The sequence below is a fragment of the Prinia subflava genome, chromosome 9, assembly GCF_021018805.1.
Source record: "Prinia subflava isolate CZ2003 ecotype Zambia chromosome 9, Cam_Psub_1.2, whole genome shotgun sequence".
Taxonomy (NCBI): Eukaryota; Metazoa; Chordata; class Aves; order Passeriformes; family Cisticolidae; genus Prinia; species Prinia subflava.
The window spans coordinates 15,068,876-15,092,930 of NC_086255.1; the positions used below are offsets into that span (position 1 = coordinate 15,068,876).

The 24,055-nt window shown below is 40.5% G+C and overlaps 1 protein-coding gene and 1 long non-coding RNA gene across 8 annotated transcripts in view; one reads left to right on the forward strand and one right to left on the reverse strand.

The window, feature by feature from the left end:
* Positions 1-24,055, forward strand: part of BLNK (B cell linker) — an 88,707-nt gene that overhangs the window by 21,929 nt on the left and 42,723 nt on the right. For 6 of the 7 annotated variants that reach the window (XM_063405566.1, XM_063405568.1, XM_063405569.1 and 3 more), the window contains exon 3: positions 5,556-5,602. In XM_063405566.1, coding sequence (XP_063261636.1) covers positions 5,556-5,602 — 47 coding nt within the window. Of the gene's footprint in view, positions 1-5,555; positions 5,603-23,039; positions 23,505-24,055 lie in introns of those variants that run through there. The other variant, XM_063405570.1, reaches the window with a different exon arrangement.
* On the reverse strand, positions 5-23,159 carry LOC134554734 (uncharacterized). The gene is made up of 3 exons (XR_010081310.1): positions 23,036-23,159; positions 2,732-2,810; positions 5-79 (listed from the first exon to the last, which is right to left on the reverse strand). It is a non-coding gene; the product is annotated as an uncharacterized LOC134554734 (long non-coding RNA).

The following is a 24,055-nucleotide window of genomic DNA, read 5'->3' on the forward strand; positions in this document are numbered from 1 at the left end:
AGACTTGCCTTCCTTCTTCCTTCAGATTTGTCTTTGTCTTCACCTGGTCTTCTGTTGCTGATCTCTTTCATTTTATTATCTGGAAGACAGATTTGAATGATGCTTTTATATTTTTCCATGTTCATTTTAAATTGCACCCTTTGACTGTAGGTATGGTGCCCCTAAGCCATGTTTTAAAAATAATTGATACTTCATTTTTGCATATCTTTTCTTGTTATTAGTAATTTATACATTATGTATATAATGGCACTGGAGGCAAAGATAAATTAAAGTCTCAGTGGGGCAGGCATCATGCAGAGTTTTAGCAAGGGATTTTTTTCTCCAAAGATACTAAAAACAAGCTAGACGAAAGAAAAAATATTTTTAAATGCCTTTTGAACAAAAATGTGAATTAGAAATTAATATATAAACCATGACTCAGCAAATGAAGATGGGAATTTTTTAAGCACATGCCAATATGCTTTATCAATCCAAAGCCCACATATCTTGCCTGAATTGATGTGAGATCTCAGTTTTGGCCATAAATTCCTGCTTCCTCTCCCAGAGGAGCTTACACTGGTGAGTATTGCCACACCTGAGAAAGATCACAGCTGAGGCCAGACTTCTGCTCATTCATAAGAGGTCTAAGATTGGTGGCTGCCAAACAGTTTCCCAAATGACCCTGAAGTTCTGTAGCCCTTACCCTCACCTTTTTTTAACCCTCATGCCTCTTTCAACCTTTTCTCCTCTAATGGTTCCTCAGTTCTATAGCATGAGGCCATGCACTCAGGAAGATGACCCACAACCTGGCATTATACAAGTGAGATATTACTAAGAGAAGCAAATCTAGTTTGAAATGATCTGTAACACCCAGCTAAAGTACAGAGAATTGCAGTTTTAGTAATATAGTTACAATCTGTTAATCTGGACTCACTGTAAAGCCACTTTGCACACAAAGTGCTACTGCTACCACTAGATGTCAGTTTTACACACTTTAAAATGGCAAATTCCCTTAAAAATAGTAATTCTATATTCACAACAGAAACAGCTCTCTATTATGTCATTCTTTCTGAACTGACCTTTAATTTTAACTATCTCACATTTTATTTACCTTCTCTCCACTTGTCCCCCAGCCCTTTGGGGCATAGCTCTCCCTTATTAAAGGAAAAAAAAACCACTATGCATTTATGCCATGCTTTACTCAGTCTGAAGCACTGGCAGTTTTTGCCAGATATCACTGAAAAAAGTTTATATCTGAGGTTGTGTCTCTAGAGGCCAGCACTGAAATCTTACTTGTATTCCTCAGAGATATTTTTATATTCCATAAGGACACTTTTATTTAAAAATGCCATTACCTTTTTTTTACTAAGAAATGCCATTACAATTTTCTACTAAGAAAGTAATTACAGCTAGGCTTCCATGCCAGGTAATAAGGGGTATCATTGATATGGCTTACTATAATGTTATGATTTTTCAGATTTATACTTACATTAACTGCCTAAATATAGTTTTTATTTATACTCAAAATTTCAGTCTCTAAAAAGTCAAAAATGTATCTGCATATTCCTCCTAATCTCCTACAAGAGCTCTTTACAGGTGTTTTTTCTTAAGAACAATTTTCATTAACTAGTCTTAAATTTGGTCATACTGAACAGAACCTCTGTATTATGTACTTACTTCATCACAACAAAATGGAATTGCTTTTTGTCAAGTAAATCTGCCTTTACTCCCTCCCCCCAAAGAAAAATCACTGAAGAAAATCAGGAGGAAGTCAAATCCATTATACATTATTACATTCAAATACGTGTATACATGCACAAAAAGCAACAAACATCTCCAAAGCTGCCCATGCTCAGAACTGGCAACATTACAGAATGTAGCTCTGTGTTTTTATCAGGTAATGACAAGATGATTACATGAGGTTGTACTGCCCAGATACTGACAATTTAGCTAGCAACACACTATGTTTGTTAATCATAATGTCAAAGCAACCCCCTCACTCTAATTCACATCAAAATCTAACATTTTCCAGCTCCTACTGATCCTTCACAGCTCTCTTGCATTGTTCAAGGTATTCTTTGCACCTGCAGCTGTAACCAGCTCATCCAAGTGCTTGCCTACCAGAAAGGGCTGGAAAGCAAGGAAGGGGAAAGAGGTACTTCAATGAACTCCAAAGCAGAGCTGAAAACACTGTATCATGCATTCAACTCTTATCAACAACCTTCTCCAAAGACATCTGAAAACATGTTTCAGGCAACAACTCCATTGAAACCATCCCTCTGCACAACCTCAGTAACCACAAAAGCGTGGCAGAAAACTCCAAGGCAAACATGCAATCCAAAACTCATCAAGTCCCATGACTGCTGACAGCAATGTTCATGACTTGGGAGCCTTCCTTAGAGAGGTGCTCTGCCTGGGGCAGATGAGGGTGTCCCATATGCCACATATTGCTTTGCATTGTTTTGCCCCATTCCCTTTGCCTTCCTACCACTCATTCACTATCCCTTATCCACCTACCAGGCATCCCCAGGACTTCAAAATGCCCTAAATCCCACCCAGGCAGGGCACGTGAGCCACCTGCACCCACACTGCTCCCTTGCAAGCACATGCACAGAAGCAGAGTACCTCAGACCTGCCAGATCACCCTGCACGTCCTGCACAGCCCATGGGCATGGGCCAGTCTGCAGTTCTCAAGATGAAAATTCACAAAACCCACTCGTGCACCCACAGCTCCAGATTGCACTGATCATACCTTCTCTCTGCTTTTGATGTGTCTCCTTTGTCAGCAGCCATGGTGGCAAGCAGGATAGGCTCAGGTCCAAGACATGCTTCTGCAAGTAAAGGAGCAAAAGACACACCTCAAACACTTGCCCTGTGACAGCGTTTCTCTCACTCCTGGATGCTATCTGCAGAACAAAGTTGGCTGGCTTGATCTGCAAGCTAGGAATTTTGGTTACTCTGAGCTACAGAGAAAGTTGATGTTGGGTGAATGAAGCAGCCAGTAGAAATGAGGAGATCAACAGCAGGCTAGAAGAGAAAAGATTTTTAATACGATTTCTAAATTGCACTCTAACATAAAATTGTAAACATGAAAACCAAAACAAACCAAACACATACACACACACACACAAAAAAAAAAAAACACAAAACACCACAAAAAAACCTAAACAACTATCTGTCCATCTGTCCCCTTATTTCTTCATTGTATATTTGACAACTCAAATTCCTCCAGGAAAGAAACTACTTTAACTTCTTCTTTATCACACATATTCATTTGCAACTTATTCCATTCATGCCAATATGAATCACGAACAATGTATATCATAAGCAACAAGAGAAGCAGTGGTTAATTAAAACCTGGAAGCATTAGTCATCTTCCTACAAAAGCTGCCATGCAATTTCAAAAGTGTTGAGTTTGCAAGATATTTTTGTCCTCTTTCCTAGGACCAGAATTCTGCTGCTAAAGAGCAGCAGCAGCTCTTCATTTCAATCAATAGTGCATTTTACTGAAGAAGGAAAAAAAAAAAAAGCTTTCAGCTGGACCCATAGATATCAATCATCTCAAACCTCAGTGAGACACATCGCTTGAGCCCCTCATTGAAGATTGCCCCGGGGGAGGAGAAATAGGTTAAAACTCCCTCAATAAAACATTCCCCAGTAAAGGAACTGCTTAGATCCATAGCTTCCTTCTCTACCAAGCTCCACTGCAAGTATAAGAAGTGCCTGATCTGACCATACAGGCAGCACTTGCTTGTGTGGAAAGGCAGCTGTGCTTAGGCAGCACATCCCAGCAAACAGCATCTTGGAAGGACTGAAGGTTACACAAGATATTTCTTTGAAATCACCAAGTTATTATATCCTGGCAACCTTTATACACACACGTAAAAGCTTAAACACTCTATGTTGCAAAGAAAAGGGAGTGAACAAGAATCAAACCCCTGCAACAAAAAGCAGAACTACCTCCTGCTCCTCTTCTTACTTAAAAAGTGCAAGAGGAGGTGAGAGAATGGCCCTGCTCCTGCTGGTTATTGATATGCAGAGGCAATTTTGTGAGTCACCACTACAGCTGATGAAGCCAGAGAGCCCAGATGGGCCTGTATGGCAATCACACAGCTCAATACAGTTTTAAATTTCCTCAGGAATTGGGTGATTTCTAGATCTGCTGGATCACCTGCTAATTACCATACCCACTACATGTAGATATGCAGCTGCTTTTTGTTACAGTATAATTACAGGCTAAGTATTAAATGTAGGGGCTTCTCTACTGTCTGAAATGGCATATTTTCACAACAGATACATCAAAGAAATGCAGAGATTCACTGGAATTTAAATATAGACTGAGGAAATATGTTTTCTCTGAGAATGTACATGTTCTCCACTTATCTTCTCTTATACACTTATTAATGTCTCCATTTGTATGCCTGATACAAACCCATCTATCATGCTGATGACATGGTGAGAGAAAAGGCAAAATAGTTTGGTTTGGGGCTGATGGCTGGGACATTATTCAGAATAAAAACAGATAGATCTGGGCAAACATCAGTCATAGTACAGTGAACTCAATATCACAAATTTCACAGGAAGGTATCTATTTCAGAGATTTCACATCCACATAGGCATGCCTAGGAAGTGTCAGGAAATACAAATTAATTTGCTCTTCACAACACAAAAATAGATGACGGGTTAGAAACGGACACGTTTTCAGCCTGACATATCTTCTGCTGAAATCTATGCTGAAAAAGGGGGCATTTCAGCATTAGAAGGCTTTTGGGCTGAAAACATGAGATCCCACACTTGGTCTTAGTACAGTCCAGAGACTTTACTGGAATTTTTGCACTAAATAAAAACCCATAGATTAAAAAAGATTTTATTTAGACTAACTTAAAACTCTGACTTGAGAAGTTTGCCTGAAAGCTGCACGCTACCTTGAACATCAAAAGTACTGCATGAACTCCCCATTCACATTGAGATGAAAGGTATACAGAGCTACACAGACTACTGAAATCATTTGGTGAAACTCTTTCCAGTACCTGCATTATCTTGTTCAGCACTAGAAGAATGGGCATTACAAATTCTATTTCTTTTTCATCACCAGGTTTTTGTGGATTGAGAAATCGTGCAAAGCTTTAGAACAAGAACAGGCCAAACATGAGGTTAATAATATCCCAGCCATTGTTAAAGTATCTTTCACTCAGCCATTGTTATACTAATCTGCTGATTTGAGTGAAAAAATACAAAGAAATTCTGTGGTGAAGAGACCATATTAAATGGCTTGCTTATCACTTCTTGAATGATTCATTAACCAGCCTAATTTAATCTGCCACATGCCTGGTAAAATTCCAGTTTAGCAATGTAGTGTGTGCTACCAGCTTTCTAGATTGGCCTTTACAACAGGACAATAACAAAAAGTTAAGCATTAACCAAGATGAGACAAGCATGTAGCTACAAAACTAAAAACTGTTTTTTCAGGTCTTCCTTCATTCAGTTTTTAAAATATCATCTATTTCACTTCCTGAATTGCTCTTGATTAAAATGATCTTCATTTAAACTACAAAATCTGTTTTCTCTCTTTTCAGAATGCATCAGATTATGAGCTGAGCAGATTCAAAACAATGCACCAGCAGTAAGTGTCTCATTATTTTCCATTTTCCCACTGAATGACAAATACACTTCTACTCTGACAGTTGCTCTGTTAATAAATCAGGAAAATGAGAACTGAAACCTCCTGCTCTGGGGAACTTCAACATTAATTGACAGGGGTGGGACTTCCAATGGATTAGGAACCTGGAATGTTTACAAGAGCTGTGGTTCAGATCAGCTGACAGGAAAGTCTCTTTTGCATCAGATTCTGGCTGTTATTCTTCCTCAGGACAGAAAGGGACAACCATAATATTAGTAAAAGTACAAATTCAACTGATTCCAGAACATAAAAGCTCTTTGCTGTTATTGTATTTGAGGGCAAATTTTCAGAATTGGTTCATCTGCTACTTAAGAGATTAATTTAGGTGATCAGTTTAACAAAGTGCTATGTTGAAAGTAATTTAAATAGAATTTAAATACAGAATTGAATAAGCAAATATAAATATAACAGCTGAGAAATACCTTCATATAACTTGTGACAAATCAAGTTCATTTCAAAGTATATCCTCAATATTCAAATATATTATTTCTCTCAGAAATAATATTGGAGAATTTTCTCTATGAGCCAATGAAACCAAGACTTCAGTTTAATATAGTATGTTGCTGTCCTTCACCTAATGATTGTTATTATTCCATGTAGCTTTCCCCTCCCCAATTAGCTGGGAATACATCTATTTCCAAATTGTTTTCTGAATGCCACTCTATTGGTAAGAAACTGGATAAACTTGAAGGCATTTTTACCCAATAAATTCCTATTCCTATTGATAGGAATTTGTTGAGAGCATAGGTAAATATTCTTCTAGGTTTAATTTAATAATTAACTAGATGAGTAAAAAAAATCAAAATGCTTTCTTGCAAAGCACTTTAGTCTAACAGGATATAATTTGAGAGAAAATGTAGACAGAATTAATATAAAGTCAACCAAGTCATACATTTTCTGTTTCTGACATACATCAGGAGTTTATAATTTCTGTTTTGATACCCTTAAGTAAACTTTTTTTTGCACTACACTTCTCATGAAGTCTCTTACTATATTCTATTGGGTTTACTATGTGGATGTTGGCTGTGACAGCCTAATGACAGCCCCATATAAACCAGCTCCCACCTACACTTAAAGCCACAGGTCTACGTAGAGTGTTCCTGAGCAACTGCGGGATATTAAGGTGGAATTACCAAGGTGCAGTCTCTATGAGTGTCTTGCCCTACCCCTGAAATGCAATAAGGAAAGATTTTCTTCCCCACTTGCTAAACAGTCTCAGAAGTGAGGTGCTGCTTAAAAACACAGGACAGCAGAGTACTGAGTCACTAGTCCAAACCCTCTCTGGAGCTGCCAGGGTTGTGCAACAAACTGCTCTCACAGGTTTACATGTTTTCAGCAATCCCGACAGCGTGTTGAAATCTCAAGCTTTGCTTAAAGCCTTTCCTCCTGCACAAGCACCATTGTATTTTTCACTCCACACAGCAGACTCAGTTGATAAACCCTCACCCTGAAAGCCTGAGGTTACCCAAAACACTGATCTAGTTCACTCTCAAGAATGCCAGTACAACTGCACTTTGCAGACACTTCCCATGAGAGCAGTTTCAAACATCTCACCAATTCCAGTCATGGGCTCGTTTAGTCAGTGCTAACATTCATGCCAGGGAGAACACTATATAGAAAACATCGTGCTATATTCAGGAGCACTTTTTAAGAGAGTGCAGGTATCATAATCAATCTCATGCTACAGATTAAGAGAATACTGGAAGTTAAGGCCTTTCCAAACATGCAGTCTTGCTGTGCAAAGAAGATTGACACAATTACAAACATCCAAAACTTAGAAGCATATCTCAAGAAAGAAATGTAATTACAGCTCCATCACCTCAGTGTAGATATTCCAAGTCTATCAGATGTTTATGCAGTTTTTTCATCATGCTTTCAGCTTACCCAAGTTTCATTTTCCCAGGGCCCGTGAAATTAAAAGGCTGCCTTGATAGCTAATGTGATTAGAAATTCATCCCAGATCAAACTCAGATTAAATTTTGCTCTCAGCTCGGGAGCTCTGGGGACTGCTTTACAAAATCAGGACTGAAAACTTTCATCATAAAATCAGTACTTTCTATCACATGCAAATTGAGAAGCCTGTTCTGGCTGTGACAGATTGCCAGGTAAACGAGAAATCCTCACCTGCAGATCAGGTCTAGGTGTCTTGCATTTACCATTTGTACATAGCAACACCAACACGCAGCTATGGAAGATCCTGGGTAATAAGTGAGCTGAGTTGCAGAACACATAATTACAAGTTCTGTTTAATTATGGTATAGGCAGCATTTTATCTCCTTGGCTTGAAATAAATGTCTAGCAATTTTCACTTCTGTGAAAAATCTTATTACTTTATTCCATCAGGAATTTATAGCATATGCAGAAAAAAATAGCTGTTCTTAAATCAAGCAAGTATTCTGCAATTAAGAGTGATTTCTGGATTCATTTCTAACACCTTTCTTATTTTATTTGATCATAATTTTTAAGAACTCCAAACTGAAATTTTCCATCCTTGCCTTCCAAGAATAGGCAATATCTTTTCCTGAATCATATGAATAAATTCTCAGTTGTAAGAGCTGTTCCATACCAGGAAAGTACCTTTGTAATGCTGAGGTGTTTCACTTGAGATGTCTGAACCTGCATAGTTCAAACTGCAAGAACTGGAAATGTTACACATTAACACCTTTTCATTCTCCTCTCTCCATTCTTTTTTTCTTTTATTTCTTTATTAGGAAGGTAAACAATTTAATGTAGAAAATTCGCTTTTCAGCTTTTACACAGACATCAACACTTACATACACTTAACCAAAGACAATTCCTAACAGAAATACTAATAAAATTAAAGAGATTTCCATGACAACTAGGCTGCTTCCTTAAAAAAATAATAAAGACAAAGAGCTTTTGCTGTCTCTTTAAGCAAGATCCAGCAGTACAGAAATCTTGTCTTGTTCTGACAATCTGCATTTGGACTTTCCCCACTCCACTGAAAGCTTTGAGCTGAAAAACAAAGGAAGTAGATTACTTCTATTCCAATACTCAGTAAGCAGGAAATATTTTCCCCTCTCCTTGGGATATACGATATATTTTTCCTATTACTCTGTGTCCTTTGAATACCACTCCTGACTCAGGCTGAAGGTTTTATGTCTAAATACATAGATTTGGTTCCTTGCTTTCCTTAGGCTTTGTTGTAGCTTAAATGCCACTAAAAAAATCTCCACTTATTCCCAAAACTGCAAAAGGCTGGGGCTGGAAATTGAGCAAATACCTCTTTATACAGCAATACCTTCCAATAAAAAAATGGCATCTAAACCAGACCAGAACATGTTTCCAGTACATAACTCTAGTGTCACAGAAACATACTATAGGACACAATTAATATTCCAAAGGGAAAGAAAAGGTATCTGAATTTTGCCTCAAATCCCATTTTTATGCATTATCTAGTAATTTTTAGTGTAGAAAGTAGTGTAGAATTTTTTTCAGCAAAGTAACGCCATCCTGCCCTCCTTTAGAGAGCAGAAAACATTTCACTTCTGCAGCAGAAAGGAGGCAACAGACACTTGCATTGCAGCAGTGCCTCTCCATCCTCCCATGAGCAATGGAGAGCTTTGCAAGGACACCAGTGACTCAGGGATGAGGACAGCCCCCCTCACAACTAAGGAGCATAAAGATGTAGCTAGAAACTACATTGGGCAGAGGTCATAGAGAGAAAACAGGTATCTGTATACAAGAATCATTGTAATTCACTGGAGAATGTAATCCAGTTTTCAAAAAAGATTCTAGAAATAGTAGCTAAACAGTTCTCTCAAAAGTTTAAAATATACAAAAATGCACAAAATACACAAGTTTGTATTCTCTGATCAAGTCCTGACGTGCAGATATTTGCTGGGGTCTTTCTACTTTTCAAAGAGCCTTCTTCAGAGGAGGCAGTTCAGTTGTTACTCTGCAACATTACTACAGGTGTGGTTAAAGTGGGAACTAAGTTGGCAGTGTTCAATTCCTGTGGTTCTGTGTACTGTATTCCTGCCCCTGGGCTGAGCACAAAGAATATATAACAAAAGGTTTTCTTTATGCACATAACACTGATAGACTGAATTATCACTATTGTAATTTTGAGGAAGGGCTCAGGGTTAAGATATATTGTCAGTGCTGGGCAGATTTTTTTCCATTTCCTTGAAAATTGCATCAGGAAACTCCAATGAAATAAATTAATTTTGTCCCTTCTTATTGAAAATAATCCCATTCTTGAACAGTTTAAATACCAGTTGATATTATTTGGAGGTCACCAAAGAACTGATAAAGTATGAAGATGTCAGAGAAAATCCCAAATTATCTCCCAACACCCCTTGATGCAATGGTGGAAAACAGTTTCAAGCTGTCTGAATATCTTCTTGGCACATTTTTTCTTCCCTATCCCAGTTAGGAAAGCACAGAGGCACAGATGTTGCAGCTTCAGCTGGATTATGTGTATATATATATATATATATATATATATATATATATATATATATATATATGTAACATATAAATCAGTACAAGCCTAGAAATGTCTCCAGAATCTCCTCTTCTTCAGCCCCATTATTTTCCATTACACATTAACACTAATGTTCATTAATGTTCAGGACAATTTACAAATTTGAAAATTATAGAATTAGTGAACCTTACCCAAGCACTTTTCATGCTACCCTACCATGCTCCGCCATCTATGGAATGTCATTTGAGAGGGTGGGGGTAACAGTGATAAGTGCTTCTTTAACACTGAAACTATGCTCATTTTTAGGGACCTTCAGCAAGATAGATCAGAGAGACTTTTTAATGACAGTAAGACAGACCAGAGATCTCTTGGCCCTCTGAAGAACAAGAGTGGATCAGCCTCTGAGAACAAAGCCCGTGCTGGTCCAGGTGGAGGGACTGAAACACTCAGCTTCATCTCACTAAGTTTTTGCGACAGTGGAAATCTTTCCCTTTGTTAGTACTCTAGGCCAGCCTAAATAGCAATGGAATATCAGCCAGGTAGCAACTCAATTTGGGTACCAAAAATCAAAGAAATGGGTCATCTGTTTGGGACACATACGCAAATGACCTGCTTAGGTTTCTACACAAAGCCAGAAGAAAAGACCAGAAATGGAAGCTGGTCACAAATCACAAACCACTTCTTCACCAGCATTATATTTCTGGACAGGATCCCTTTCCTCCACCCTGTCAGTTGATGTGCTTTCCTTTTCTCTATTACATGTCTGTCTTGTAGTTTCAATTCACTGGTCTTTCTTCCCTTTTAGAGAATCATATTTGTTAGTCATAAAGCGCTGCACCTGGGACTCAAAACCAGAAGAAAATAACTTCTGGCTCATTCAAGCAATGAAGTGTGAAGGGCTATTAATTTATAATCTCATTTTAGCGGAATTCCACATGTGCCCCAGCTCCAATACACACTGGGCAGAAAACAGAACAGACGTCTGGGTTCATTTTGCTACAAGAGCCCAAACTCGAGTTCTCTCAGTTTTTGGAAGAAATACAATACTTAATTTACAGCATGTTATCAACATATATTTATGCCCTCTGCAGGACGGACATTTCATTCTTCTTGCTTTAGACTAGCCTCTGTGAAAATGAGTGAAAACACAACCTAATTTTGCTTTTGTACAAGCATGTGGAGAGCTTCTTTCATTAGTTCATGTGTTTATGCTGTGATGTCAGGTGGTCTATGCACTATTTCTAAAATAGTGGAGGAAAGTATTAAACCAAATCATGTAAACTTTTTTCAGTTCAGAAATCAGAAAAGAACATCTTGAGATGATACTAAACAATGAAAACTGCAGTACTTAAAAATGGGGTCATGAGGACAAGCAAAGTAGAGAAGTTACAAGATGAGCTGCAAGGAGAAGTTAAGGGACCATAGCAGGAGGGCCAGATGCAGCTGCAAGCCAGACAGTTGGGGCTGCAGCAACCAGACACTTAAAACAGCTTCAGAGGAGGCTGCTGAGCACAGCTGGGCTGGAAAAGATGAAGTGCACTTGGTAGGAATGCCACAGCAGCCCCTTGTGCAACAGAATTCAAGACCTGAAACCCAACTGTCTGAAACCCATAGAAGTAACAACTTTGCCAAAAATACATTTTTCAAAGATTTACCCCAAAAAAATGCAGAAATTGAGTTCAGCATGCAAATAAGTACCTTTTTACTAGCACCTTCCTTATAAAGCCCCTTTCCAAGAGCAAGCAATGGGAGGAATGTAGGATTACCTTAGTAACACCACAGACACTGACATGGCAGCACTTGTGCATAACTGCATGCAGATGCCTTGACTCTCATCAACACATGACTCAGGGCACCAGAGAGCCTCTGGATTGATCACCTGTAACCACCTAAATACAGACAGGATCATAATGTACATATTTATCAAATTATGAGTCACGAGCATCTTCATGCTGGCCTTCTTATTTTCAGTGCTTCAGAGCACCTGCATGCTTGCAGTGGGTGCAGAACAGGGACTGAGGAGTTACCACCAAGCCCAGGAGCTGCTCAGCTGCCAGAAGCAGGAACACTGCTCCAATGGATGCTGCACATGACCAGAAATATCTTGTTTCAAGGTGTAGCACTGCTGTGTCATGTTCCAGAGACTGCTCAGTTCTCACCAGCTCCAGCACCATGCTGCCCCCAAATACAGTATAAACACACTTTGGCTTTACAATCTTGATGTTTGCTTGTAATTCTTAGAAATAAAATTCAGATATGCTCCGAATTCTTGAAGAGAGGAACTGTTTTCAGGCCAGACTATGGCCAGTTTTTTGCCACACTAACAGCAGCTTTCCTGCACGATGCTACGGTTTAGGACTACTCAGACCAAATCTTGCAGGTTATTTTATCAAGCTCCTGGAAGAAGGAGGGATTAAAGAACATTCTCCATAGTAGGGAGGCAAGTCAGTCTCCCTGTCCAAATATGTTTTGGTCTGGACTGTGACTGCTGCTAAAAATTAGAAGGGAACAGTATTACCTAATCTGTCTTCAAAAATATTTTGTTATATTCTTCCACAAGCCATGCCTAATTTTTCAAACCCTGACAATCTCCTGTTTCTAATAGCCAATATTTCTGAGAAGAAAAACTAAAGGAGATTTTATGTATTTTACAGTTCTTATACTGGCTTTTCTGTTTTCCATTCTCCTCTACGTACTGCCACGTCACATTTTCAATACTCTCCAGTGATATCCTTGACAGAGCATTAGGGCTCAGTTTCTTCTTCACAGTTCTGGAACTGAGTTTGACAGACACCTGCTACCACAGCTCTGTCATTTCTCCTATTTAGTTCCTCACTGCACAGTTTCATGGCTTTTTATTATTTTACCAAGCTCTCAGAATACAGACTATAAGCTAAAAATATGTTACCATTTCAGTTAACATACCTTACCACGCATTTCATAAGTGTAATCAATCCTTTCCTAAATCACTGATCAGGATGATATAATTAATTACCTTTATCAGTATATTAGTTCCTCATTCCATTCCTCTGGCTCACGGAATAATCTGAAGAAATACACAAGAATATTAGACCTATCCATACTGTTGCTTTAATTAATAGATACTACAGTTCAAGAACACAGAAGTAAAATAATTCTTTGTATTGCTTGGAATGTCAATATGAATGACCAGCTTTATTCCTTTTATATTACTAGTACAAATATTGTTCACATATAGCCAACAAATAGATGGATTTAAATACACTCTGAAAAAGAGTTCTGAAGTCAACTGTTTCTTAGTATTATTTTTATTTTTAAAGAAATAGAAGTATGAGTCACACGTATAGTCTTGGAGGTATTCTCTGCTAGATTGTTCCTTTCCAGGGATTTATTCAAAATTACAGATAAACCAACAAATTTCAACAATTTCAGCTTTTAGCCAAAAGCAGTACTAATTATGTATCATATACCTCCATGTATTGGTATTTTATTGAGTTTTCCCTTAAAAACAAAAAAAGACAGCTAAATAAACACAGCAAAATAAACATAGCTAAGTTCTGGTCACAGACCTTACAGATGATGTCTTTTCAGCAACACTTTTCTACCATCATCAAGATGACTACAGCTTCAGATCCTCTATTGATCACAATGAATAATGGGAATAAATTCATTAGGATTAAACACTTAAATGCTCCCAAACCAGCCTAAGACAAAACCAACAACTATGTATACAGCTATACCTGTCATGTACCTTGCAGAGTCCACAGGATGGAGCACCTGTTTCTGGGAAAGCACCACTTTCTGGACAGATTTGAAGGTTGTTCATTCACAAGCAATGCCCCAAGAACATTTGGAAACACGGCCCCACGGCACAGCTCCAGCAGACACCCAGGCTTAGGCTTAGAACTCATTCTACACCCAGCTCAAAATGTCCTTCCCCTATCACGGCATTTCTTTCTATTCTGACATCCTTGTGTATGAGCTTTCTTAAAGCAAAGCAGTTCTGGGTCACTCAAAGGTCTGTGCCAGGTGACATTTGTGACAGGAACCCGACGCTCAAGGGAGGAAAGAACGAGCGAACGGGGACGGACGGGTGCCTCCACACTGGTGTGAGAGCAGCCACTGGACTCACACCCCACCTGACGCACATGAAACCACACGGTGCACTCCGACTCAGGTAGTATCAGTTCCACCAGGAATGAGACTAATAATAGAAATCTATAACTGCTTTAGAAGCCTCATGATACTCTGAGTAGTTGGGGTTTTTTTTTTTCATAAAAGGAGCAATTCTCCTGTGAATAGAATGATGAAAGTTAAGCGACCTTAAGGAAAGGTTAAGCTTGAAAGAAATCACAATGCTTAAGGAAAAGACACCTTGAAAACCAATAACTTCTCCCTGGAAGACTCTACTGTACCAGTATTGTCTTCCCATTTGCTAACTAATATGAACATTTCATAGCAAAAGCTATACAATTAACATACACCTTGTGAGTAGTTTCAAATTACAAACAGTGCATAGCAAACTAGTCTGCACTCATCAGTCTGTTCATAAACATAATCCTGACTCACATCATTATGACAAAACAAACAGGACTGTTTCAAATGTATGACGTAACCCCAGAGAGATAGCTAAAATACAGAGAAAAGTGTTAAATATTTATGCTGCAGATGTTGGTAAAATCCACCAATAACCAGAAATCAAAAATCTTGTACAGCTATCACCTATGCATATTATTTCTAAACTAACAGTCAGAAACTTTCTTCAAACACAAAATATTTTAGATTGTCATTTCCTCAATGCAGTGATCTTCTTGCTCTCTATTACACTATATAACAAAGGGGAAGATTGTTTATAAATAATACAATGGAGTATAATGGATATTCAAATTTACATATATGTGTTTCTTTACATGTAGACTTCTGTCATATGTTCTTTCTTCTTTAATTTCTGAATTTTGTGTTTTCCCTTAGTATTTTAAATCTGTAGGGAAGTTATTCTGAAATCCAGTGTTTGATAGTAAATATAGATTTTCTCCCAATATCCTCTGAGAGAGGAAAGATGCAGGATTATACAACCACAAACTTGTAAAGTAACTCTTTTAAATTATGTACTACAGCAATAAATGCTTCACATTAGGACCTATAAAAATAATAACCCTCTCTGATATAGTGTTGGAGTCCAATTCATCTGCTACAGTTTTGTGGTCTTAATGCAATTAAAGTTAGCAACTGTGTAAACATATCCTTAGCAGCAACCCACAAAATTTGCAGCTGTAGACAACAGAAAAATTTCATGGCTGTAGTTACAAGCCTGAACAATTTTTCTTCACAGAAGAGAGTATTCCATTCAAGTATTTATCTCTGGTCATAAAATGTTCTCTTGCTATTATGTCAAATAGTAGTTTGCTACTTATTAAGATATTTTTTTTCTTTAGAAAGTCTCCCATCTACCTGATTATTTTCCTCATTGCTTTTTATTTTGTGTTGGTGGGGTTTTTTTCGGGGGGAAGGTGATATTTCAAATCCACTACATTTTTGTGTGAAAAAGACTTTTGAAACTTTACCAGTTCAGTGATATCCCTGCTTCCAGAATACAGTGTTAGGCAATTCCAGTTATCCAGGAAACAGGAGAGAGCACTCTCAAGCAGATAGAAACACATGAAACTAGAAAAGATTACAAACAAAATTATTTTTCCTGTTCTTAAAAAGGAATAGGAAAATGCTAAGACAGCATAATTATGGTCAGTGAAGTGCAGATCACCAAACTGCGCCAGGGAACACACCCACCAACCCTTTCCCTTTGGCTCTATGTATGACAGGCTAGTGCAGGAAAGAAGTAGTTTAAAAATTTAGTTTTTCAGCATTTTCCAGATATTGAAATCATCATGGTACATGTAACAGCACTATACAAAAATAACCTTATTTCAAGACATTCACTTTGAAATTTTAAAAATTTGTGCAGCCTTTTGTCTGTGCGAGCAGTTTTGTCAGCAGGGACACAAACACCTTTCGACCGTTCACCATCCGTGCCTGGATGCTCGCAGGCAGCTGCTGACAGGAGGGACACAAAGCACTGCTTCTCCCTGACCCCTGCCTGTCCTGAGTCTCATTCTCAATGCCCAATAAACCAAGCTGCTCCCACAAAGGCCTCCTGGGTATTCCTCAGGGGAAACCCACAGCCCAGACAGGAGGGCGGATGGGAAAGCAGACTTCTCTGATTTAATCCCACTGCAGCAAGGGGTGAGGAGGGAGAGCAGGGTATACAAGCTCTGTAGAAAAGTCAGAAACAAGCGTGGCTTGCCAGGCTGCAGAGAACTCTGTGTCCCTACACCCTCCCTCCCGTGTTAGGCTCAGAGTGGGATTAAGCTGGCCACTTAGGGGTATCTCCATTGCAGTCACTCCTGACTGCTGGAAGGGGATCAGGTCTCAGCACAAGCAGAGCTGCTCCCAGGAGTCGCTGTGGGTATCAGCTGGCTCCAACACAGGTCACTGCCTCTGAGACAATCTGATCTCAAACGCTCTGAGTTTGACATTAAACAATTAGTGTGTCTGTAGGAGCAAATTTTGTGTTTCTGTATGCACATGAAACAGATGGCAGTAAAACTGAAAAGCAGAAGTACAGCTTTTTGCACAGTCCCCAGAGAAAGAAAACACATATTCTCAGCAGGTGCAAAAATGTGTTTGCTCCGAAGACTCTTCATGAGAAAATCCTGCTAAATTTACTGTTCTCACATTTTTGCCTGCAGTACATGCCTACATGTATGACCTGTTTCCTACAAAGAACCTAATAACAAACCCAAATCCCGTTCAATAGAATTTAGAGTTGCATTTTCAAATGTCTCTCCTATTACTCATACTGTAAGACCAGCTTTGAGTATGCCATTTGGTATCCAAAATGATAAAGGATTAAAGTTTTAAGAATCTAGGGCAGTTGATAGGAGTCGTCCAAAATCAACACTATGGCATCGAGCCATCTGATCCTCAATAAGACTAAAAATTCTGAAAATCAATATTATGTAAAAACACTTGAGACAGAAATGCACCTTCTTCTCATCTGCTAAGACACAACTACAGGCCACATGTAACTTTCCTGTACGAGAAGTGTTTCCTAGTTTAAAATGGCATATAAGCATCCTAGGAAAGGAAATAAACCCATTGAAATAGATTAGTTGGAAAAATACAGGTAAGTTTTATTTTAAATAAAAAGCAGAACTGTTTCACCTGTTTGTAATATACAGCAAGTAGCAAATATAGAGAATATCATGAGAAATCATGTTTCATAAACTCATGCTTTCCACATACCAGCTATGGGACACTGAGTACTAAGTTACATAGGCAGTGTGTTGACCAAAATAGAAACTGAGGGGGCAAAAGCCCTATGTCTAAATTGACATCGTTTTAAACAATAGAGTTTGAGTGCATTTCTGACCTGGTATAAAGCACCCAAAATTTGCATTCAGATCTATATGATCAAGCACAAAACCCTCACAGGCAGCATGTGACAGTCTACTGCTAATTTTCTGTTTCCCCTCCACTTTTTACCACCACAGCCCATTGCTGGCACATCTTCAAACAGATATTCTGAAAGCAGAAGAAATCAAATACATACAAAATATTATCAAACAGCACATTCTGTTAGGGAAAAAAATTGAGCCTGAAACACAACTACAGATTCCAGTTCAGATTCACATGGTTTGTACTTGGGCTGTTTTCCAATGCAGATGTAGATGGTACCAGTTTGGGCTATTTTCACTCGACAGCCATGAAAAAGAGGACTGTGACAATCATTTCCTAACTTTCATGTGAACACAGAGTGATCAAGGCAAATTCCTGTTACTGACCAGTTATATTTACATTCCCATTACAGTGCTTCTATGGCTGGAGCTCTCTCTTTAGTGCTAATCTAGTAGCTCAGAGCTGAAGCAGTAGAAGTGTCTTTTAAATAGAGTTCTTCGTGTTTGAATACCTTCTGTCTTTGAAGCAATTATCAATGTGAGATTAAAGACAGCCTGTAGATATGGGCAGAGAGAAGTACCTCTGAGCTAGGTGACATACTATGACCTCAAGACAGTAAAATCAGACAGATACTTTGAAGTGAATTATCAATCATTTTATGTATTGCTCAGGAGACCTTATAGTGCTGCTCTATTTGCCAGGATTTCCTAAAGGAAGAGTCAAACAAAAGCTCAAAAAGCTGCCTTTTAAAGAGCAAATTTTGCAATATCCTGTGGCTCTCCACATTCCCCAAATGCAGGGAAGTCAAAATCAAAGAACACACTTGGCAAGAGAAGGTGGTACATGAAATTCTCTCCATTATTCTTTCCTATAAACAACAGTTGCATCCTTCACTTCTGAGTACTTCTAAGAAAAAAAATTGGCCCAATCACCTGTAATAATGTTGGAGACAAAACTTTGTTAATAGAGAAGGGGTTAAGAAATGGGTTTCTTATCATGACTGAGAGAAAAAATCTTATATGGTCATGTCATGAATAAAAATGAAGCCTGGTAATCAAACTGACTGCTTACTTCAAATCAGGCTTCGTGGCAGTTTTATATACATTGAAGGCACTAGACTGTATCTATGAGCATTAATGCAATCTCTAAAAAGTAGCTTCCTCTTGAATAGTCATGCATAGATTGAGATCCTTTGATGCAGCACTGTCTCCTCAAAGCATCAAAAATAAACATTAAAGAGATTTACTGTAAATCATTTTAATCTACTTGCAGTTCTTTTTATTCAGCTTCTCATTGCTAAATGTTTATGCTATATGATAAAGTTTAAAATTCTGCTATTATTTCAACTGTGTGAAGCCCTAGAGGTTCAGAAATGGCAGCTGAGAGCCAAGGCTGTACCTGTACCCTGGCTTGGACTTTTCCTGCAGCTTGGCTGCCCATCCCTCCTGTGTGCCAGAGCTCCTGCCTGGGACACGCTCCTGGGGTTTCTTGCCATGCAGAGGAGGCTAAGGGTAGATGCTGCTGCACCACTGAGCCTCACCCCACCTGCAGTCAGGATGTGGCTTTGGCCCCAGATCAGGAACTCAAACAGGCCCCTGGGCTCCCTAGACTATTTAGTTCTCTAGACTAATATGTCACACAGTCAGAATCTGTAACTTGCATTAAGACAATGGCAAAAATGGTCTCTGTAAAAAGCTGTTAGCATCAAAACTTGTGAATCTTAAAGGAAGATACATAGAGCTGATATATTATATTTAAATTTAGTAGCTTCAGCAGGAACCCCTGACAAACCCAAAATCATTATACAAACCATATACTAGAAGGTATTAAGCTAGGGAGCATTAATTTCAGTGGAAATAAGAAAAGGCAGTCATCAAAGGAGTCAGAGAAAAAACTTTGGGCAAGAAAATACACCTGTCTTGTCAGTGGTAGCAGCCAAACCCTGGATTTTGCTTAATTATTTCTCTACAATTGGCTCTGTACAAAAAAGCTTGTTCTGATCAAGGGACATCACTTAACAAGAACTAAAATGCTTTAGATAAGTCATCTGATCCTTTGTTTCTATACTATAGGAGTTTCTTCTACTCAGAAATTCAAAGTCAAACCGAAAATTATCCTAACAATAGGATATAGAGACCTGGAGCCCTGAAACAGGGCATACCTGGCCATTCACAGCAAATTTTGACCCAATGAAGGTAGGGTGCTCATAGTCTTTGTGACAGAGTTTGTTTCAGCAAGTCGGGTTTTGACCATGCCTCAATGGCCTCACAGCTCCGAAACAGAAACCAGAACATGCCACCAGAATGAGGCAGCGTGTGGAAGGAAAGAGCTGGTGGGAAATAAACAGGAGAAAATAGCTGAGGGCATAAAACGAGGTTCTGTTTCTGAACACCTTTATCAACATTCTTTATCAAATGATAAAGAAGTTGTTTTTAAAAATCTATCTATCTGTTTATGAGCATAAATGGAGAATTACGCAGTCATATTGGGAGAGGATGAGAGAGACCTACCTAGACTGAGCCACAGCACTTGCAAGGAAGAGAAAATTATGTTGCAACAGACAGTGGCATTTAGGAAATCTTTTCAAGCATTTAGAAGGCCTTTTTCAAAATTACAATGGCATTTTGAACATCAAAAATTTAAAATAGAAATTCATGTATATTCTGTAAGCCATCCTGCCATGGGACTTGATGGCAAATCCTGCATACCTCCATTAGGTAATAGTGACAGGAATTCATCCCCTATCCTTTGCAGCCATATAAAGGAAAATACAGTTAGTGCCTATCTACATAATCACAAAAGTGGCAGTCTGTGTGGATGCAGGTTCTTAAAACATTAGATAAGAAAATACAATGTAGATAAAAAGCTTCAGTGATGTTGCTCCAGAGAACTAGTATTGTAGGAACACCTGTGCAAAATGCCTCATCCAAGCCTTCAAGACACATTTTTCTGGGACACCATTATGTCCCACACCCCAGGGCCCTGTCCCTCAGCTGGGCAGGCTGGCCCAGGCTTCCAGGCCATGTCTCAGCAGGCAGCAGCACAATTCCCACTGGCCTAAGACATGCCAGGGAGCAGGGAGGTGACACAGGCATCCCTCAAAACATATCCCTCTCTACCTAAATCAGCTCTTGTGGCTGGGAAAGTTTCTTGTTAACCTTCACTGTGGTCAAGATGCCACCCACATGGTATAAAAATCCCAGTTCCTCTTTGGCCTTATCCAAATGAGCATATTATGCCAAAGAGGGAGAGTTGCTGGGGTTACAGCTCCAGAAATAGTGTGACATTTGCTGCGTGGCTCAAACCTACCACCGCCTCCAGGCTCTCCCAGGGCTCCTGAAGAGGAAATCAGGGTGTTTCCTGCAGTGGGGGTCAGTTGGGCCCAGCTCCCACCTCCTGCCTGGGCCCGCAGAGACTGGTTTGGAGTGATAAGTAAGGCAGGAAGGATGGAGAAACTCCTGCTCCTTGCCCTGTCCCTGGTGCAGGTCTGCAGGGCCACTCTCCCTCCAGCTGGACACTGTGATGTGTCCCTGTCCATTGGGCTGTACAAGTGCACTTGACCACAGACAGTCCCAGCAAGGGCCAGGAGTTCAGACTCTGCAAACACCTGCTGGGTAAAAAAGAGAGGCCTAGGGCAGTTTGGAGGGGCCTGGGTATGCCCTTCTTTATTTAAGGTTTTTCTGTAGTGGTTTTCCTACGTTGTTGCACCCAAACCAGTCTTCTCAGCACTGGGGCAGATGGTCAGATAGGCTGGCTTGGAGGCAGACCAGAAAGAGCTAAGCAGGTGCCACAAAATTTCATGAACAAGCCTTGTGTAATGAAGACTTTTCTAGGAGTAACTTTATGGCAACAGCACCTGTCTAAGAACTCACACGTCCTATTCCACTCACCCTGTGCTGCACCCTCACAAATATCTGTGCAGCAACTCAAACCAAAGAACTGATGCAGTTAAAAAACCCTCTTTTTGTGACTTTTTGCTAGATTGTCTGTAGTGGACTCCTTCCCCATCCGTGTCACTGCACAGTTACACAAACACAGGGACAGGCAGATGACCGGGATGAGAAATCCCGAGTGAGTCAAAGCGTCACCCTGAGGGAGCACAGGGACTCAGGGACTTCAGGGACACACCTTCCCGGGACCAGGGGGTGACAGCACTGCCAGGACAGGCGAGAAACCCTCTGCACTGGGCACTGCAGAGCTTTAAACCCACAGCTTTGGCTGAGTCAGGAAGAAACAAGGTGAAACCAGCACAGTATTGCAGGTGAGATCTCAAAGAACCCAAAGGAAACCAGCCCGGGATTTCTGTGACAGCCAGGCTGCTGCAGTTGTGTGTAAGGGAAACCGCTGCAGGAGCCTCCTGAGCAAATCTCTTATTCTGGGATGCGTTCAGATAAATGGGAAGATTACATATGCAAAACAGAAAGTGACACAGCAATTTATTCGTATCTACTTCTTCACATTGTCAGTGTGAATTTCAACTAATTCAAAATTAATTTAATTTTGAAAATAACATTTAGGGAGTGAAATTGCAAAGTTGACCGGTCCACAACCAGATACAATGCAACGTGGAATTCCAATTTTGTGTATTACATGATATTCAACATTATAGTACTCCTTAAAGCCCACAAACTTTGTAAGATACCACAAAAAAGCAATTTCTACACTATCGGCCCATCCTAGAAAATACTGTAGTCAAACATCAAATGATTCCTATGCTGAAAGCTCACAGACCAAAAGCACCAGCCTGCCAAGATCACAACGATACCACTATCAAAGACAAAAATCTCATGGCAGGCTATTTCCCCAGAGTCACCTGCACTAACCAGGAAAGTCTGTTTTGCTCCTTCAGTTTCATAAGAAAAAAACTTTAGTCAGTACGACCTGGGGAGAAGAATTCCATGTGAAAACCTAGCCAAGTAGCAATGAGAATCTCACCTTTGTGTGACCCCAAAACATATTGTACTTACGAAAACATATTAACATGATGGAGATGTACACTTTTTAAAAAACTAACTACTAAGTAGTTCTTCCCTAGAACAGCCTTAGGTTATAAACTAAGCTGCAGAGAGGCCAAAGATACAGAAGGGGAGCAACAAGAGTCATCCTCCAAAGGTGCAGAATTCAAATGAATCAGCCCTTCAGGATAAAAGCTGGTTGTGAACAACCGCTTACATTACCCTTCAGAAGCAACTGGCTGCCTCCAATGTTCATCTTTATAGAGGAAAAGATGAAGACTGAGGAAAGACTGAGGAAAAAGTCCCAGGCTCAGAGATATCAGGGGCATGAGACACAGTCAGCTGCCTGCATCATGGGTGGGAACAGCCTTGCTGTGTCTCTGGAAAGATCAGGATTTTATCCCACCTTAGTTTAAAAATAGGGTTAGAAAGTTTTTTCTCTTTATATTTACATTCAAAAGAATGGCGATAAGATGATGGTTTTCTCTCGCTTTTACTGGGCAACCTCGGGAAAGTTCCCACGCAGCATGTTCCCACCTGGCACGAATTCACCAGGAGCCTCGAGGAGCGGGGAAGCGAAGGGGACCCAGGCGCCTGCCTCGCTCCCGCCGCCGGCGGAGTCACCTGTGCTGGGCAGCTGGCGGCGAGCGGCTCCCCGGCCCGGCCCGGCCCCGCTCCGCCCGCTGGCAGCTCCCGGGACGGCGCGGCCCCGGCGGCAGGGGCGGATCGGCTCGGCTCAGCCCCGCTCCCAAAGGCTCCTCCTCGGCTCCCGGCCCGCAGCCACCTGCAGCCGTGCGGGCGGGGGCGGGCCGAGCCCCGGGTCCCTCCTCTGCGGGGGACAGGCTCCGCAGCGCGGCACGGCCGCGGCGGCACCCGGCGGACAGAGGCACGGCCCGGCCCGGGGCAGCGGCAGGTGCCGGCCCAGGGCAGCGCGTCCCGGCGGGGCAGCGCTCACGGGCATGGACAGGCTCAACAAGCTGACGGTGCCGGCCGGGGAGAAGTTCAGGTAGGGGCCGGCCCGCTGCCGGTGTCCCGGGAACGCGGCGGGACGAGCCGCTCCCTCAGCGCAGCGCGGCGGGCCCGGGGCGCGCCGGGGCACGGGGAGGTTGGCGGAGTTTGGGGTAAAACGGAGATTTCCCCGGTTTGCCCGGTGGCCGGGGCGCCTCAGGAAGCGCGGGAGGTAAACACGGGGCTGGAGTGGATAACCCAGATTTCAACGCGAAATGTGTGTCGGTTTCACCTGCAGCGCAAAGAGGAATGTTTTCAAAGTGTCTCTTCTCAAAGCTGTAAGGAAACAGTGTCTGACTCATTGTGATGTATGAGGCTTATGCAAATTAGAAAAAAATTAATTGCTTAATGCTTTGATGTCTTATGAAGATGGCTTTTGCAGTTAAGTTCTGTAATATTTCCTAATCTTCGAAAGAACTGGTGGAATAGAGGGAACTGGAAAAAAGGAAATGTTCCTCAGTGAAGAAGAACAATGTTAAATACAGGGTTTGAGAGAAAAAAAGCAGAAGCTGGCCATTACTGAGGTATTTTTAGCGTGTTTCGTTTCGT